Source organism: Mesoplodon densirostris, chromosome 5 (assembly GCF_025265405.1).
Source record: "Mesoplodon densirostris isolate mMesDen1 chromosome 5, mMesDen1 primary haplotype, whole genome shotgun sequence".
Classification (NCBI taxonomy): domain Eukaryota; kingdom Metazoa; phylum Chordata; class Mammalia; order Artiodactyla; family Ziphiidae; genus Mesoplodon; species Mesoplodon densirostris.
This window is the reverse complement of record NC_082665.1, coordinates 114,728,510-114,747,012: the sequence shown is the minus strand read 5'-3', so window position 1 is coordinate 114,747,012 and position 18,503 is coordinate 114,728,510. Positions and strand designations below refer to the sequence as shown.

Genomic DNA, 18,503 nt, shown 5'->3' with positions numbered 1-18,503 from the left:
CCTCTGTAGTCAATACCCTCATGCAAAGAACAAAATTTAAGACTTTTATTATGGTTACTACTGTATCCCTAATGCTAGGACCGTTACCTGGCACACAGTCAGTGCTCAGTAAATATTCATTGAATGAATGAATGAATAAAAAAGGAAGAGTTTATTTAGCTGTGTCTTACTATGAGACTTGGTTAAAATAAATCCCCAGTCAATCCCTTACTATATTTTCCCATCTGCAGTATATTGCTTAAAATAATCCTTGATCCCATGCCAGTTACTCCCAATCAGCCTCTGATTCTCCTGAATATATTCTTTTTGTCTATATACACATGTGCTGGCGTGAAGGTGAGAGCTGTAAGAGGGTAAGATGGAAATGAAGGGCTGTTTTGTGCCTGGGTCTTAATTTGTAAAGGTGACTAAGTAACCGCAGGCAGAGGTCGATGCCATTGAAAGAAGAGTTTAATGTTACTCACAGTTCCTCTAGACAGAAGAGCCGTGTCTCACCAGGCAAGGCCCCAGGAGGAATGCCAGATTTTGATCAGGAAGCAAAGCAGGAGTGAGGGGAGTGCTTGGGTTATGGCCTTTATAGGAGTTTCTGCAGGAAGGGCAAGACAGAGCAGGGTACACAGCTGACAATTGGCTAGTGTGAATGATTTTGGTGGGCTTTGGGCTATAGGAATGGTCTTTAGTTGTCTAGTAGCTGGAGCTGGGGTGATTAAGTCAGAGAGACTGTTTCCTGGGGAATCTGGTCAGATAGAGAAGGTATGACTCCTGACTGGTTAGTTTGCATATCAAAGACATGCTGTTGGCTGAGACCCTGGTTATCTCTAAGAATTGGCTAGCCCCAAGGAGGCAGTCTGTCCATCAGAAAGCTTTCTTAAGTTAAACTTTTGGTGGTGGGCACACTGTATGGTATACAGAAGTAGAACTATAATGCTGTACACACAAAACTTATATAATTTTATTTATAACATATAATGTAAACCACTGTTTTCACAATTAAAAATAGATTTAAAAGAGAGAGAGATCTCGTAACATGTCAAATATCATAATATACAGAAAATTCGAAAAGTTATACAACCCGAGGACATTGTAGGCAGGCGAATGTGGGCAAGGAGTCAGGAGAGCAGTAGAGTGTGATTTTGATCAGAGCACAACATTAGTAATGGGGGAGGGTGTTGTAGACTTCAAATGTATGGCTAAGAAATTTTTACATACTCTTTAGATAGCGGGGAGCCATTGAAGGTGTTTTTTCTTCTTTTTTATTGTTGCCTTCCATTTTCTTAATTTATTATTTATTGTGGCAAAAGATGCATAACATAAAATTTACCATTTTAACCATTTTTATGTGGCTTTAAGTGCATTCACATTTCTGTGCAACCATCACCACTATCCATCTCCAGAACTTCTTCCCTCTTCCCAAAAGGAAACTCGGTACCCATTAAACAGTACAGTGAAGGTTTTTGATAGCAGAGAATTAATGGGATCAGAGCTGTATTTTATAATTACTTGAATATCAGAGAGATCTACCAAGAACAGAAGGTTAATATGGCTCTTGCCACCATCTCAATGTTATTTCGTGATCAAACTAGCATCATGAGAAAAGATGTTCTGGTTCTAGGATCATGTTATCCTTGGACTTGGAAAAGGAAACAGGGGGTGGGAAAGATAATTGTGATATGAATTTGAATAAAAAATTAAGTAATAATTATGAGCAATTATTATTATTCTCAGCTCTTACTCTATGCCAGACATTAAGTTAAGCACTTTGTAGTATCTCATTTAATTTTTAAAACAACCCTATATGATTATGACCATGTTACTGATAAGGGCTCTGATGTTTAGGGGGATTAAATAATTGGCCCAGGTCACACAGCTGGTGTTTTAGCCCAGTCCAAGCTCTTCATCACTATACCACACTGAGAGAAATACCAACAAACCCCTTTTTACCAAATAGATGTCAAAGAGCAAACTATAATATTTCTTTAGAACAGTGAAAAATTCTACTTCCATTACTTGTTTCTGATGACATACTTTTAACTTTTGCTATAAATGCTGGGACTCACCCATTTTTAAAAAATTGTATTGAAGTATAGTTGATTTACAATGTTGTGTTTAGTTTCTGCTGCACAGCAAAGTGACTCAGCTATACATATATATATTCTTTTTCGTATTCTTTTCCATTATGGTTTATCACAGGATACTGGATATATTTCCCTGTGCTATACAGTAGGACCCTGTTTTTTATCCATCTTATATATAATAGTTTGCATCTGTTAATCCCAAACTCCCAATCCATCCCTCCGTCACCGCCCCCCTCCTTGGCAACCACGAGTCTGTTCTCTATATCTGTGGAGACTCACCCATTTTATAGCTCTTAAAAGCAGGCTTACCAAGGACTCTCCTATCCATTCAGTCTTCTGTTAAATTCTCGAAACAAGCCTCTGAAATATGTAAGGCAGGTACCGTTTTCTTCCCTTTATTGCTGAGAACACTAAAGTTCAAAGAGATTAAGTGCCAGCTTGTCACACAACTGCTATGAGTTCATCAAATCTTCCACCCAGGACTCCAGATACCCATTTTATTGTGTCCTTCCTTGAAGAGCTGATCTTGATCATGTGTTGTGACATATATTTTCCTGTTAAAACATAGCTTATCAGTGTCACTGTGGGACTGCTGCATCTTCAGAGTCAACCGAGCTCTTGTTTCTGTTTAGACAGGTACCTTAACAAGGGATGGCTTGGATCTCTGGGGAGTCGTGCCCTGTGATAGGAGTGGGTGAGTACTTGGGACCAAATGCATTGTCATTTCTCTTTTCCCAGAGCTCTTTGTTTTTCTTCCTGAATACTAATAATGGAAAGATGTTGGCACTGGCTTTGGTGAGCAGTAGTTGCCAGAGTATCTTCATTTAATTTCTCTCCTTGACTACTTCCAAAGCTCACTAAAATGTGCATATTTCCTCCACCCCAGTCCCAGCCCTGGGACACTCACAGAACCCAGGAGATGAAGGGCAAGTTTTGACACTTCATTTAAATTTTGCTAAAATGTGATTTGCTGTCAGCATATTAGTTCAGGGCCAGTGTGTGTCATTTGGACAGTACCAAGACACTGTCCTTCAAGGAGGTAACATTCCTTGTACAAACTGAAGCCTTTCCATGTGCTAGGAGGAACACTACCCTGACTTGTAGACACTGAATTTCAGGACGAGGAACATCTGTGGAACCACAGCTAGTGTACTTCATTTTCCTTGGTATTCTAGTTCTGGCAACACTACTTTCTGGCTGCCAGAAACTCCTATTTTCTGGCCAGAATGGACTTTGTTTTGGCAGTTTACAACTTAACGTGGTAAAGATTTCCATGTCCCTCTGCTGGGGCTCTCTTGTTTCGGTTTGCTTCTCTGCCTGCTTTTTCTCCCCGCTGCAACTTCCAGCCTGATCAGAATACGAACATATGACAGATTCAGGTTTCGAGGTTTTTTTTTTAAAAAAATTGAGGTATAGGTGATTTCAGGGTTTTTTTTAAATTATTTTTTTGTCTTTTTTTTTGCTTTTGAATTTCATTTTATTTATTTTTTTATACTGCAGGTCCTTATTATTCATCCACTTTATACACATCAGTATATACATGTCAATCCCAATCGCTAGTTTGTGATCAAAACTAGCAATATGAACACCCACCTTGGTGTCCATACGTTTGTTCTTTGCATCTGTGTCTCAATTTCTGCCCTGCAAACCAGTTCATCTGTACCATTTTTCTAGGTTCCACATATATGCGTTAACATATGATATTTGTTTTTTTTCTTTCTGACTTACTTCACTCTGTATGACAGTCTCTAGATCCACCCACGTCTAACAAATGACCCAATTTTGTTCTTTTTATGGCTGAATAATATTCCATCGTATATATGTACCACTTCTTTATCCATTCATCTGTCGATGGGCATTTAGGTTGCTTCCATGACCTGGCTGTTGTAAATAGTGCTGCAATGAATATTGGGGTTCATGTGTCTTTTTGAATTATGGTTTTCTCCAGATATATGCCCAGGAATGGGATTGCTGGATTATATGGTAGCTCTATTTTTAGTTTTTTAAGGAATCTCCATACTGTTCTCCATAGTGGCTGTATCAATTTACATTTCCAGCAACAGGGTAGGAGGGTTCCATTTTCTCCACACCTTCTCCAGCATTTATTGTTTGTAGATATTTTGATGATGGCCATTCTAACTGGTGTGAGGTGATACCTCATTGTAGCTTTGATTTGCATTTCTCTAATAATTAGTGATGTTGAGCATCTTTTCATGTGCCACTTAGCCATCTGTATGTCTTTTTTGGAGAAATGTCTGCTTAGATCTTCCTCCTATTTTTTGGTGGGGTTGTTTGTTTTTTCGATATTGAGCTGCATGAGCTCAGGTTTTGTTTTTTTAATGAAAATATTTCCCTCTCAAACTTGCAACCTAAATCACAAAGCATCTTATACATAAAAGGTACATCATGATTCTTCTGCATTATGCAAATGATGTATGATTTATCTATAAAATGTTTTAATTATATATGTTTAACACATTTTCATATTAATGTATTATTTATAAACAAGTCCATTTCTGGAGTTGAAAAATTAATCCTGGTGCTTCTAACCATTTTAGTCTATAGAAGGAGGCTATTACAAGTGGCAACTTTCTAAAGTTCTTTTCATTTTCTTTTGAAGATAGATTTGGATATATACCCGGTCTTCTTGTTTCTAGTATTTTCCTGTTTCAGTGTCTATAAAAAATGTATGCATTTATTCAAATATGTGAGCATTCAGAGAGCAGTCTTTTTCTTATTTATATTTGTGTCCCTAATGCTATATAGCATTACAGCAGGCACACATAGTAGATGCACAATAAATGTTTGTTTATTTAAAGTGAACTTAATATGTTCCATCTTTTGAATGCTTTTCTCCTTATTGATTTGACATCATCTTATTCACAAAACTTTTAAAACTTTCTGTTTCTAAAAGTGACTTGTCAAATAAATAAAAATAATTGATATACTATTTAGATTATTGATAGATTAATCCAACCTGTCACTCTCCTTCCCCCCTCCCTCCTTTCCCTCCTTCAAAAAGGTCAAAGTTGGCTCTAAATGACTAAAAGAGCAATTAAAAGTTTTTTTTAATTTTTAAAAGTATTTATTTATTTATTTGGCTGCATGAGGTCTTAGTAGCAGCACGTGTGCTCTTTGTTGTGGTGTGCAGGCTTCCCTCTAGCTGTGGTGTGCAGGCTCAGTAGTTGCAGCATGCAGGCTCTCTAGTTGTGGCACATGGGCTCTAGAACTCACGGGCTCAGTAGTTGCAGCGCTCAGTCTTAGCTGCCCCAGAGCACGTGGGATCTTAGTTCCCTGACAAGAGATTGAACCCACGTCCCTTACATTGGAAGGTGGATTTTTAACCACTGGACCACCAGGGAATTCCCCCAAAGTTTTTTTAATTGACAAATTTAATTGATAGAATAAGAGAAAACAGATTAAATTCTAAGCAAGAAGTCAGCACTTGAATTAGTCACTGTTAAATATCTTATTGTAAAATGTAAGCTCATTTCTAATAATTCTTATCTTTTCCAAAGAGGGCCTGCCTAATGTGCCAGGTACTTCAAAGTCATTGGAAGTGTACCTGAGCTACCTGGTCTTGATAAGTCATAAACATTCAAATAATAGCTCAAGGTCAGCGATGACAGAGGGTTCTATTTATTTTTGTACAAACCAGGGTCTGGCCCAGTCCTCCCAAACTCAGAACTGTGTATTCAGAATTACATACGGAAGACAGTTTGTGTGCCATCTTAAAGATAAGATTCTTTTTTCCTGATCTGTGTTTGCTTTACAGAGTGAGCTTGAGAATCTGTGTTAATCACTGATGGTGACTGCTTCCTTTTAGATGTTACTAAAATACCAGAGACATATTGTAACCACTGAGATAACTTGATCTTTCAATATATAATGATATGATCAACAGGCTCAGTCGAGAGGTTTTTGAGCTCTTAAGGAAGCTTGAATGAGGAAACCAGAAAGAAATAGGGCTGAATTATGAGTTAACATTCTGATGTATATGCTTTCAGGAACAAAATGCTAGAGGAACCGAAGGAAATACAGGGTCCATATCATGAGAGATAATAGTCTGATCCTGGAGACCATGTTTTAAGACAAACTATGGTAAATAGTAAAAAATACAAATTCTTTCAAGAAACAGTAACTAGGAAGGTCAGAGTTCTGGAAACTGCACATTGGAAGCACAGCTAGAGGTTCCTGTGTAATCCCAGAGGAAGGGAGTATTAAAGGGGGTACAGCCAAGCTGGCCACAGATCTGAAGGAAGTTGACGTGGAGGAGGAGGAACAAGTAGACGCTGACTGGCTCCAAGAGTCAGATTTGGTCTTAATCCAGGAAGCACCTTCAGCCGCTCAGGGTCCCCCAAATAGTATGGCCTGCCTTGTGAACCACTCACTGTGCTAAACATGTAAGAAGGGACTGACCAATAAGGTCCAGAGGACATCCTTTTGTAGGCCCAATGCCAAACTTGATGACTTCAACTCTGAGTTAGTAAAAGAACCCTGCATATGATGTTTGAGTTGTGTCTTGGTAGATTTTAGATGATGGCACTTTCTACAGGAAGCAATGGTAATGATGGCTGCAATATAGATCCTAGATGCCAAGGTGGAAGAGGAGCATGCCGTGTCCTTTTCAAAAGGTCTTTTAAAAATTTCATTTCTTGGGGCTTCCCTGGTGGCATAGTGGTTGAGAGTCCGCCTGCCGATGCAGGGGACACGGGTTCGTGCCCCGGTCCGGCTCACATGCCATGGAACGGCTGGGCCCGTGAGCCATGGCTGCTGAGCCTGCGTGTCTGGAGCCTGTGCTCCGCAATGGGAGAGGCCACAACAGTGAGAGGCCTGCGTACAGCAAAAAAAAAAAATTCATTTCTTTACCATTATGGTCTTTCAGATTTCTAGTAACCAACTCATTCATTTATTTGCTCTTAAATTTGTTGACTGTCTACTGTGGACCCGACATCAGATATGTTAGAGAGAGAGATATGGAAGAGACAGCCCTGCCCTGAAGAATAGATTGAAGGAGATACACAGATATACACAAGTAGCTATAGTATGAGCTAGCCTGTTCTGTCTCACAGCATAAGAGATAAAGTGGTCTGGAAGCTCAGGTGGGAGTGGATGCACTTAGAACTAAGGGTGATACTTCTAGCTCTTTCTATACCTCTGGATTGAAAGTGCCAGAGAGAGGGTAAAGAAAAGAGGGAAGAAAGAGCTTGAGAGAACCTCAGGATTTTTTCTCATACTCATTGAACTTATGTAAGGACGGTGGATGAATGAAGCACTATTCATTTGGGGAGATTAGAGTGTGGATATGTAATGTAATAAAGCATATCAACTTATTTTTTAAAAGGATGGTCACCTCCAGAAGCTCCATTCTGGCCTGGAGGAATAGACTAAAGCCCTTTCCCTTTTCTCCTTTAGCTTCCAGGAAGTCCACAACTTTGCCTCAGGCAAGGCTTTGCCATGGGGCCCACTGTATGCAGCCATGGCCAGCTGCCATTCTCTGATCCTACTGGATGGGACCATCCATGGAGACCCACTGGACCTCAAAATGTTTGAAGCTACTACCTGGGTAAGCTTCTGTTCTGCAAAGATTCTAAGAAGCTTCTTCAATGCCAGACCAAGCCAGGTTTTATCACAGCTATTCAATACTCATAAAAATGTGAGGTCTCCAATATGGAGTAAATATGGCCGTGAGGGGCAAACTCATCTAAGCCCCAGTTTTCTCCTCTGTACAGTGTATTTCCATATTAGGGTTATTGTGAGGATTAAGTGGAAGGACGCATTAAAAAAAATCCCTGGTGCTGTGCCTGGAATATATATTACCAGCTCAATAGTATTAGTATAATTATTATGTAATTATTTTCTAACACTTTCCAGCTGTAGTATGAGCCATGTCTGGTTTCAGAGTTATCTAGAACATGGGGATTAGGAAACATCACTGTCCCCAGTGCTTAGAATAATTCGTTGTTACCAGGAGTTTTATTCCTACTACTTTAGTATTAATTTTGTCTCTAAGACTAGACAATTAAAAGGAAAACCATGAGGGATTTTGTTGAGACTCTGAAGTAGATTTCAGATCAAATGGCCTTGTTCAGGAGGAGGAATCCGGCTCTCCCGGTTCTAGTCTTGGCTCTGTTCTGATTGACTCCTTCACCTCGTGAGGTCATCTCTCCTGTTGGGGTTTTCCATAACTTTAAAATGAGGGGATTGAATTAGACCAGCAGTGTTCACCTAAAAGAAAACAAAAAAGCTGGAGTCTTTTCTTAAAAGGAAATTTTACAGACCTACTTGAGAATGGACTTGTGGATATGGGGAGGGGAAAGGGTAAGCTGTGACAAAGTGAGAGAGAGGCATGGACATATATACAGTACCAAACGTAAGGTAGATAGATAGTGGGAAGCAGCCGCATAGCACAGGGAGATCAGCTCGGTGCGTTGTGACCACCTGGAGGGGTGGGATAGGGAGGGTGGGAGGGAGGGAGACGCAAGAGGGAAGGGATGTGGTAACAGATGTATATGTATGACTGATTCACTTTGTTATAAAGCAGAAACTAATAATAAAAAAAAGCATCCTACACAAAACAAATCGTTGGAGTTAGTCTGGTTGAGATAGAAAATGGGGAGTAAAAGCACAGCTTAGGGAACACACATCCCCACCTACTTAGCTACAAGCCCTCCTCCACCCCCTATAGCCTGGTTCAGCTCCAGGCCCCTGTGATACATGTGTGAGACCCACTGAAGGAGACAATCTTTAGGGTCCCTTCCAACACTAAAAGGGCATGGTTCTGTAGCAGTCTGATGTAACTTTCTCCATCCTTCTTGGGTTACTGTTTCTGTACCTTTAAGTACGGATTATAATTTCTTCTCTGAGATTTTTTCTGCCACTCAGTGAGGTGATTATAAAGCATTTTGACATCTTTGGGTAAAAGGTTCCTCTGACTATAATTTAGGGTCTTTATTATAGCAATTCCTGAGTGTTTACTGAACATTAACCACATACATCACAGTCCCTGCCCTGCTGTACCCTGGGGACCATCAATCCAAATTAGACAGAGAGTGAAGAGCAGGAGCAACAGTGAACCAGGAGAAAAAAGGCAGCAAGGTGCGGGCTATTCACGCTCAGTGTTTTCAAGTTAAGCCCTTCAGAAATGGAGAATGAGCCTTTATACAGCACATTCCAGCAGAGAAAGCAGGAGAAATTGCATGAATAATTCAGAAGTGTCTGCCCTTCAAGTTCCTAGCATTTCCGATGCATTATTTTTGTGTGTGGCGAATTAAGTCTGGTTCACCTCCGTGTAGCTGAGGGAGGAGAATACATTGAGACGGCTTGAGATTTAAATCTCAAGGGAAGGGTTTGAGCACAGTATTAGTGGATGAACAAGAAAGAAATCTCTACAATGAAACATCCTGTTTGAAATAGGAAATGGTGGTTTCCGGGCATGATTTCCACATCAAGGGAGCACCGGCATGTGCCATGGTTGTTAAGCCCTGCAAAACAGCCAGCCAGGTAAGCCTTGCCTGCTCTCTACCCCACAAAACCCAACTCAGAAGGAAAGTCCTGTCAGGCCCACAATCTTGAAAGCTCAGAGATGTGTCTTCTTTGAATTCCACATGTGAAAATTGGTGAGACCTTGTTTCCCTTATTTGCTAAACTAAGGATTGGAAAAGAAGTCATTAATTTCCCATAGCTAGAAGCTATGTGGTGTGTCCCTCTCCATTCCCCATCCCTCATCCAGGTCCCAGTGGAAGGAATTGCAATCCTGCATCAGTTCCCATTCTCATCAGCGCTGCAGAGGATGACAGTCATCGTCCAAGAGATGGGGGGTGACTGGCTGGCGTTCATGAAAGGTGCACCAGAGAGGGTGGCCAGCTTTTGCCAACCTGAGACAGGTAAGTGGACAGACTTATATTACAATGGGCAAATCTGTATTTCCAACCCACATATGTCCCCTCAGCATTTGATCGATGAATCCAATTGCCTACTGGCCATCACCAATTTGATGACTCACTGGCATCTCAAACTCGGTACCAAAACCAAGCTTATCTTTCTCACTCTCTATATTTTCCATCTTAGTGAATGAAAGTACTACTCCCCCATCCCAGTTTAGGATTCTTCCTGGATTCCTCTCTCTCCCTCAGTACCTCTGTCTTGTCAATTGCTAATCCATGGCCCTGTCACTCCATCACCTCAAGGCCCTCATCATCTCTCCACTGGATCATTTCATAGTTGGTGAATTTGCTCCCTGCCCCCCAGTGTCCCCTACTCTAATTCACCCTTTACACTGTGACCAGATTGGTTTTTCTGTCACACAGTATAATTATGTTAGCACATTCCTGCTTTCATTCTTTGGTTGCTTCCCATAGGCTCCAGGATAATCTCCTTTAGGATCATATCTAAGGCCTTCATGATCTGACTCCTATCAAACTTCCCAGAGTTTCCTTACCACTCCTATCTTCATATCCTGTGCTCCCCCTGAGATGAACTATCAAGGTTTGCTGTCTCATGGCCCTGTGCCTGAGCACATGATGCTCCCTCAGCCAAAATGCCCTTTCCCTTCTCCATCTAATCACATCTTCCCAGTCTGATAGATGCACCAAGTGTTTCCATAGCGTGCTGTAACTGCCTGGATCATAGCAAGGATCTCATTCGATTGTATTGTTAGTCTACTGGCTGTTACCCTACTAGACAAATACCCTCAGAGTGGCAATTGCAGTGAAATCTCTGCATAGCTAATTCCTGACCCATAGTAGACTCAATAAATATTTGATGGTTAAACTGGAGAAAAAAGAATCATACACTTTTCCCATCCTTCTTCTTCTTTTTGTTTTTTAGTTTTCTGAATGCTTCCTTTTCATTTCTCCTTCACTGGATCCCAAGAGGTCAACCGTGACCATGTAGTAATATTTAACATTCCCACTGACTTGTTTGTGTACATTTTTAGAAGCGTGTTTTCTTGGGCAAGAATTGGATCTCTTTGTAAAGAATTTCTCCCCCAGTACTAGCTGAGTTCATACTGCATACTAATCTTGTGTTATTTTCTGAACAGTACCAACTAGTTTTGTTAGTGAACTTCAGATTTACACGACACAGGGCTTCCGGGTCATAGGACTGGCCTACAAAAAGCTGGAAATGGACCATCATACCACTGCCTTGATGAGGTAAATGGGGTGGGGTGAATTTTGATAAAGCAGAATGGTTTCGTGGGAAGATGCACCAGACTGGGCAGTGGACCCAGCAGCACAGCTTACTGAATTTGTGTGCATGAAATGCCTCTTAACTTAGTAAATGGGGATATAGTCATCCCTGCCCTGCCTAAATCACAAAGCTGATGTGAACACTGACTGGGAGAACTGATGAGAAATAGCTGTATAAATTATAAAATATGATGTGATTGTACAGCTTTGTGAAAACAGATATACGAATACAACCCATGTTTCAGAAAGTTTGAAATTGTGGTCATGCCCCCATTTTGAACCAAATATAAGTTTGGTTTTAAATTATTTTTGATATTTAATTAATTAATTAGCTATTTTGGGATTTAATTATTTTTATTTTTTATCATAGTTGATGAATTTGTTGAAAGAAAACATAACACTTCTTTGAAAAAAATCTTGATAAAAAATACACAACTTAATGAAATGAATAAATATAGCTTGGACTCAATATATAATCTAGGTAATGTAGAAAAACAAGAAAAACCTGGAGAGGCCATTCTAAAGAGAGTTTTGGTATGTATAGATTAAAATAAGGATGCTCAAAGGCTAAAATGGACTGGAGTAATTAGTAATTCAAATTTATTTGTTGTTTTATTTTCCACTGTTTTCAGACTATGGTGTTTATTTCATTTTCAATGTCATGTCCAATACTCTATGTCAGCCACTATTGGTAACACTGCCGTGGAGATAATCAAGGCTTATTTTGTTATTTAGGATTTTAAATTTGGGAGGTCTAATATATTTGTTTTCAACCCTGCCAGATTCAACACTCTCTTACTGTAACTATATTATGTATCACTTCCTTTAATATAAGAAAATAAAATTCATATGTAACATGATATGCACATATTCTCTGTGAAAAAGAAATAAAATGCCCTCTATATAGTAAAAATAGAAGCTAAAATTACAATGCATTATAAAAAGTAATAAATAGTTCCATAAATACACAGCTAACTCCATTAAAACAAAATGAAGCAATATGTTTCTTGCACCCTATGTAGAATCATTGGAGCTGTAACATTCAGGAATGCAGACTGATACAGGTGTGTTATACATCAAAGTCTCAAATATCACTGGCAGTCTTACTGTCAGCAAGGTGACTCTGAAATGGCTAAAAACTCTTGGTAAAACAGAATAAAATAGAACACCCTCCTCTCATTGTATATGTTAGTTACGTTCCTGTAAAACTCAATAGAATATTAAAAATGTGTAAAAAATACTTTGTGGTTATATGTAAAACAGAGCTAGGAGAAGTATAAATAATTTTATATTTGCTTATTATAATATAGTTGTATTATATTTACTATAAAAGCACAGTACACTAAATAGTATAATAATAATGTGAAATAAACAGTATAATTCTGTACTGGCTTAAGAGAGTATCAACAATTTTTTAGTGTCCATGAATGTCCTGTAAAATATTCAAAAGTCATGTGGGATACACGGTAACATTTTGCATGTCTAGAAATTTTCCAAAATGTCCTCTAGGGGAAGTATCGCCCCTGCTAAGAATCACTGATGTGTCCCAACCTTGTCTCTTTGTGAATGGTGGGTGAGGTCCAGAGTGGGAAGTGGCTCACCCAAAGTCATTGAATGTTGGACCCCTGGACTTACTGGCCCCAGAAGAGTGGGCCAGCTTACTGTGACCCTTAAAACTTTGGTTATTACATTCTGGATATTTGTCATAATTTAATCAACCCAGTTCACTCAAATCAGAGAGCTAAAAGTGAACTTTGAGATTGGATCTCACATTTTTTTTTTTTTTTTTTTTTGCGGTACGTGGGCCTCTCACTGTTGTGGCCTCTCCCATCGCGGAGCACAGGCTCCGGACGCGCAGGCTCAGCAGCCATGGCTCACGGGCCCAGCCGCTCCGCAGCATGTGGGATCCTCCCGGACCGGGGCACAAACCCGTGTCCCCTGCATTGGCAGGTGGACTCTCAACCACTGCGCCACCAGGGAAGCCCTGGATCTCACATTTTAAAGAAGAGGAAACTTGGGTCTGGGTTGCGGCAGAATTGGGAATGAAACTTTTTTTCCTGAGAGCCTGTTGACACATATATCAAGATTCTGGCTGCTAAGCTGCTGCTTCTGATTATTATAATAAAATATTTGCAAATCAAGTTTCAAACTCATGGCTTTAGGGCTTGTGCATGTAACAAAGCACTCCAGTGGGAAATGGTGACACACAAGAGAGTCACCGTTGACTCTCACAGTGTTGAAATTCCAACTTTTCAAAATCTGGTAACATCTATACCCAAGTTCACTGGTAGGATCTGAGCTTAGGTCGTCAATCTGCCAATCTTGTGTTGAAGACACATCACCACTACATATACTTCTAGCTAAGTCAATTTACCTAGCCTTTCTAATCCATGATTAGAGCAGAACATTCTTTCTGGGGTGTGTGTGTGTGTGAATGTGTGTGTGTGTTTACTCAGAGTACTTCCATCACTGATATCATAATTTCTTTGATGGTTCTTGGTTCGTTTTATGCATATTTCACCTTTTAAAAATCACATGGATTTTAAGAACATGAAGTATAATCACAAGAGTGACAATGCTCCTTTGTATTGCACTCCTCATTCTTCATTATTTTTAGGTGCTTAAGGAGGAGGTATAATGTCTGTGCAGGAAACAGGAAAAGATAGCATGCTATTCCAAGTTACAGAGCATAAGCCCCTTCAAGGGACTACGTCTTCTCTTTATTTTCTGGCTCAGATTGAATGAAAAGAAGAATCATGTCATGTTAGAGCTAGAAGAGACTTTGCAGATCCATTAGTTTCACCATCTGCTTTTATAAAAGTAGAGATAGATTGCCAGACAAGGAAAATGATTTGCCCATAGTTACACAGTAAGGTAGTCTCAGAGCTGGGATTAGAATGCTGGTCTCCTGATTACTGTGCACTGAACCCTATGAAGGCCATGTGCCAGAGGAACCAGAAAAACGAGTGCCAAAGTGGGTTGCAGACTTTGTCAGATGCTTGACCCTGCAGCCATTTTCTTGGCCCGATCTGGTTCCTTGTGGTTGGACCATGTCAGTCATCTCTGAAAATGTCTAAAACCTGATGCCTGTGTATGAGGGCCACTAGAAAGATTAGAGGACCTGAGTCAAGCATCAACTAAGTTATCCTTCAAAGAGCAGCTTAAATATCACCTCCTCTCATAAAGCTTCTCCAATCACTCCACCCAGAAATGATTTCACCTTCCTCTTTGATGCCATAGGACTCTTATTTGCACACGATCATGATACTTTCCCAGCCTTCCATGTAACCAAAGTGGTCAGGTCTAATCTTTTCCCCCGAGTTGAATGTCAAATCTCTGGAGTTGGAAGCTACTATAGTTCCTGCATATTCTCTTCCCCTTTCCAGAGACCTGTTCCTTGCACTTATCTGTGTGTTCACTAAATGGTCATTGATCTGACAGACTGGTTGACTTTAGTTCCTGTGAGAGCCCTCTGGTAGTAGAAATTCTGAAAAAGGAAGTAAATTTTCCTAGGTCACCTGGCGAAAAATGGTTACAGCAGACAGTAGAGCATTTCAACTGGCAAATGTTTGCCGAGCACCTCCTCTGTGATAAGCATCGCATGACTATTGTTGAACTTGTCACTGAACTGAGAAAGGTTGCCCTTAAGGAGCTGAGACAGAGAGACAGATCAGATAGCAAAGAATGATAATATACGGACAAATAAAATACAAGCTAAATTGAGGTATAAGTAATATGTTGAGGGAGCAATTGTTTCTCTCTGGGGAAGTCTTTATGGGGAGGTGCATGTGAGCTCAGGTTCAAAATATAGGAAGGGTTTCAATGGCAGATAAAGGGAAATTATAACCTTCTCCATGAAATAAGAGGAAACGTCTTACAGCGCCTAGAGCAAATGTTTAGAGATGTTTGTGTACAGAGTACACCCATGGTAAGTGGTCCAACTTGGCTGGAGGTCGGGGTGGACAAAGAATTTAGTGAAAGATGAAGCTGGAAAGATCATTTGGATTCAGATTATGGAGAGACTTAAACACCAGGTTCAGAAAAATCGGAAGTGCTATCCTTCTGAGCCAGCTCTGAGGTGAGTAGTTCAGCTGTGTCCACTTTCTGCCACTCCAGTGGAGGTGTTAGCTGTGTCCTGGAGAGTGCTCCTAATTCTAGTTCAGACCCCTGATTGAAGTGAGGCCCAACATTGAGACAAGCAAGTCAGGTTGGTTTTTTTGCTTTCATCTGTATTTCGACCAGAATTGGGCGGTACTGGTGCCTTGCTCTTGTGTATGGTAGAGGTATCTGGGTCTCAGATAAATGAATCATGGAAGAATCTTTGAAACCACAATCCCAAATATACTCCCCTGCACTTGGTCCTGTGGAAGGTTTTGGAAATGTTCGTGCGATGGTCAGGAGCCTCGAAGAATTTCTTTGTTTGCAGAAACATTCACACGTTATGTAGAGAAGCAATGCTGCCTGCTGAGAGACAGAGAGAGACAGGGAGGGAGAGAGAAGCTTGGCTTCAAAAGAAGGGGTCCTTTTTTGAGATTATGGCCTCATGCCTCTTGGGACTAAAATATAGATTTCTCTAGCTTTGATTTCTAGAGAAACTGGTTTTTTGTTTTATTTATCTTGTGCCTCACTTCTTTTTTTAACATCTTTATTGGAGTATAATTGATTTACAGTGTTGTGTTAGTTTCTGCTGTGTAACAAAGTGAATCAGCTATACATATACATACATCCCCATATCTCCTCCATCTTGCGTCTCCCTCTCACCCTCCCTATCCCACCCCTCTAGGTGGACACAAAGCACCAAGCTGAGCTCCCTGTGCTACGTAGCTACTTCCCACTAGCTATTTTACATTTGGTAGTGTATATATGTCCATACCACTCTCTCACTTCGTCCCAGCTTACCCTTCCCCCTCCACATGTCCTCAAGTCCATTCTCTAGTTCTGCATATTATTCCTGTCCTGCCCCTAAGTTCTTCAGAACCATTTTGTTTTTCTGTTTTTTTTTTTAGATTCCATATATATGTGTTAGCAGGGGGTATTTGTTTTTCTCTTTCTAATGTACTTCACTCTGTATGACAGACTCTAGGTCCATCCACTTCAGTACAAATAACTCAATTTCGTTTCTTTTTTTTAAAATATAAATTTATTTATTTTTGGCTGTGTTGGGTCTTCATTGCTGTGTTCAGGCTTTCTCTAGTTGCAGTGAGTGGGGGCTTCTCTTTGTTGCGGTGCACGGGCTTCTCATTCTCGTGGCTTCTCTTGTTGTGGAGTGCAGGTTCTAGGCGTGCAGGCTTCAGTAGTTGTGGCACGTGGGCTCAGTAGTTGTGGCTTGTGGGCCCTAGAGCTCAGGCTCAGTAGTTGTGGTGCACAGGCTTAGTTGCTTCGTGGCATGTGGGAACTTCCCTGGCCAGGGCAAGAACCTGTGTCCCTTTCATTGGCAGGCAGATTCTTAACCACTGTGCCACCAGGGAATCCCCCAATTTTGTTTCTTTTTATGGCTGAGTAATATTCCATTGTATATATGTGCCACATCTTCTTTATCCATTCACCTGTCGATGGACACTTAGGTTACTTCCATGTCCTGGCTATTGTAAATAGTGCTGCAATGAACTTTGTGGTACATGACTCTTTTTGAATTATGGTTTTCTCAGGGTATATGCCCAGTAATGGGATTACTGCGTCATATGGTAGTTCTATTTTTAGTTTTTTGATGAACTTCCGTACTGTTCTCCATAGTGACTGTATCAATTTACATTCCCACCAAGAGTGCAAGAGGGTTCTGTTTTCTGCACACCCTCTCCAGCATTTATTGTTTGTAGATTTTTTGATGATGGCCATTCTGACCAGTGTGTGGTGATACCTAATTGTAGTTTTGATTTGCATTTCTCTAATGATTAGCAATGTTGAGCATCCTTTCATGTGTTTGTTGGCAATCTGTATATCTTCTTTGGAGAAAAGTCTATTTAGGTCTTCTGCCCATTTTTGGATTGGGTTTCTTTTTTTTTTGATATTGAGCTGAATGAGCTGCTTGTATATTTTGGAGATTAATCCTTTGTCAGTTGCATCATTTGCAAATATTCTCTCCGATTCTGACAGCTGTCTTTTTGTCTAGTTTATGGTTTCCTTTGCTGTGCAAAAGCTTTTAAGTTTCACTAGGTCCCTTTGTTTATTTTTGTTTTTATTTCCATTTCTCTAGGACGTGGGTCAAAAAGGATCTTGCTGTGTTTTATGCCATGGAGCGTTCTGCCTCTAAGTGTTTTCCTCTAGAGTGTTTTCCTCAAAGACCTTTATAGTGTCTGGCCTTACATTTAGGCCTTTAATCCATTTTCAGTTTATTTTTGTGTATGGTGTTAGGAAGTGTTCTAATTTCATTCTTTTATATGTAGCTGTCCAGTTTTCCCAGCACCACTTATTGAAGAGTCTGTCATTTCTCCATTGTATATTCTTGCCTCCTTTATCAAAGATAAGGCGACCAAATGTGCATGGGTTTATCTCTGAGCTTTCTATCCTGTTCCATTGATCTACATTTCTGTTTTTGTGCCAGTACCATACTGTCTAGATTATTGTAGCTTTGTAGTACAGTGTGAAATCAGGGAGCCTGATTCCTCCAGCTCCTTTTTTCTTTCTCAAGATTGCTTTGGCTATTTGGGGTCTGTTGTGATTCCATACAAATTGTGAAATTTTTTGTTCTAGTTCTGTGAAAAATGCCATTGGTAGTTTGACAGGGATTGCATTGAATCTGTAGGTTGCTTTGGGTAGTATAGTCATTTTCACAATATTCATTCTTCCAATCCAAGAACATGGTATATCTCTCCATCTGTTTGTATAGTGTTTAATTTCTTTCATCAGTGTCTTATAGTTTTCTGCATACAGGTCTTTTGTCTCCTTAGGTAGGTTTATACCTAGGTATTTTTTCTTTTTTTTGCAGGGGTAAATGGGAGTGTTTCCTTAATTTCTCTTTCAGATATTTCATCATTAGTGTATAGGAATGCAAGAGATTTCTGTGCATTAGTTTTGTATCCTGCTACTTTCCCAAATTCATTGATTAGCTCTAGTAGTTTTCTGGTAGCATCTTTAGGATTCTCTATGTATAGTATCATGTCACCTGAAAACAGTCACAGTTTCCTTCTTTTCTGACTTGGATTCCTTTTATTTCTTTTTCTTCTATAACTGCTCTGCCTAAAACTTCCAAAACTATGTTGAATAATAGTGGTGAGAGTGAGCAACCTTGTCTTGTTCC

At 40.0% G+C, this 18,503-nt stretch overlaps 1 protein-coding gene across 1 annotated transcript in view; it reads left to right on the top strand.

Annotated features, from left to right (window-relative positions):
• The window catches only part of ATP13A4 (ATPase 13A4), a 148,312-nt gene that overhangs the window by 96,263 nt on the left and 33,546 nt on the right, over nucleotides 1-18,503 (top strand). Inside the window, exons 13-17 of the mRNA XM_060100136.1 lie at nucleotides 2,708-2,769; nucleotides 7,491-7,641; nucleotides 9,492-9,578; nucleotides 9,808-9,961; nucleotides 11,119-11,230. Of these exons, the coding sequence (XP_059956119.1) occupies nucleotides 2,708-2,769; nucleotides 7,491-7,641; nucleotides 9,492-9,578; nucleotides 9,808-9,961; nucleotides 11,119-11,230 (566 nt within the window). The remainder of the gene's footprint in view (nucleotides 1-2,707; nucleotides 2,770-7,490; nucleotides 7,642-9,491; nucleotides 9,579-9,807; nucleotides 9,962-11,118; nucleotides 11,231-18,503) is intronic.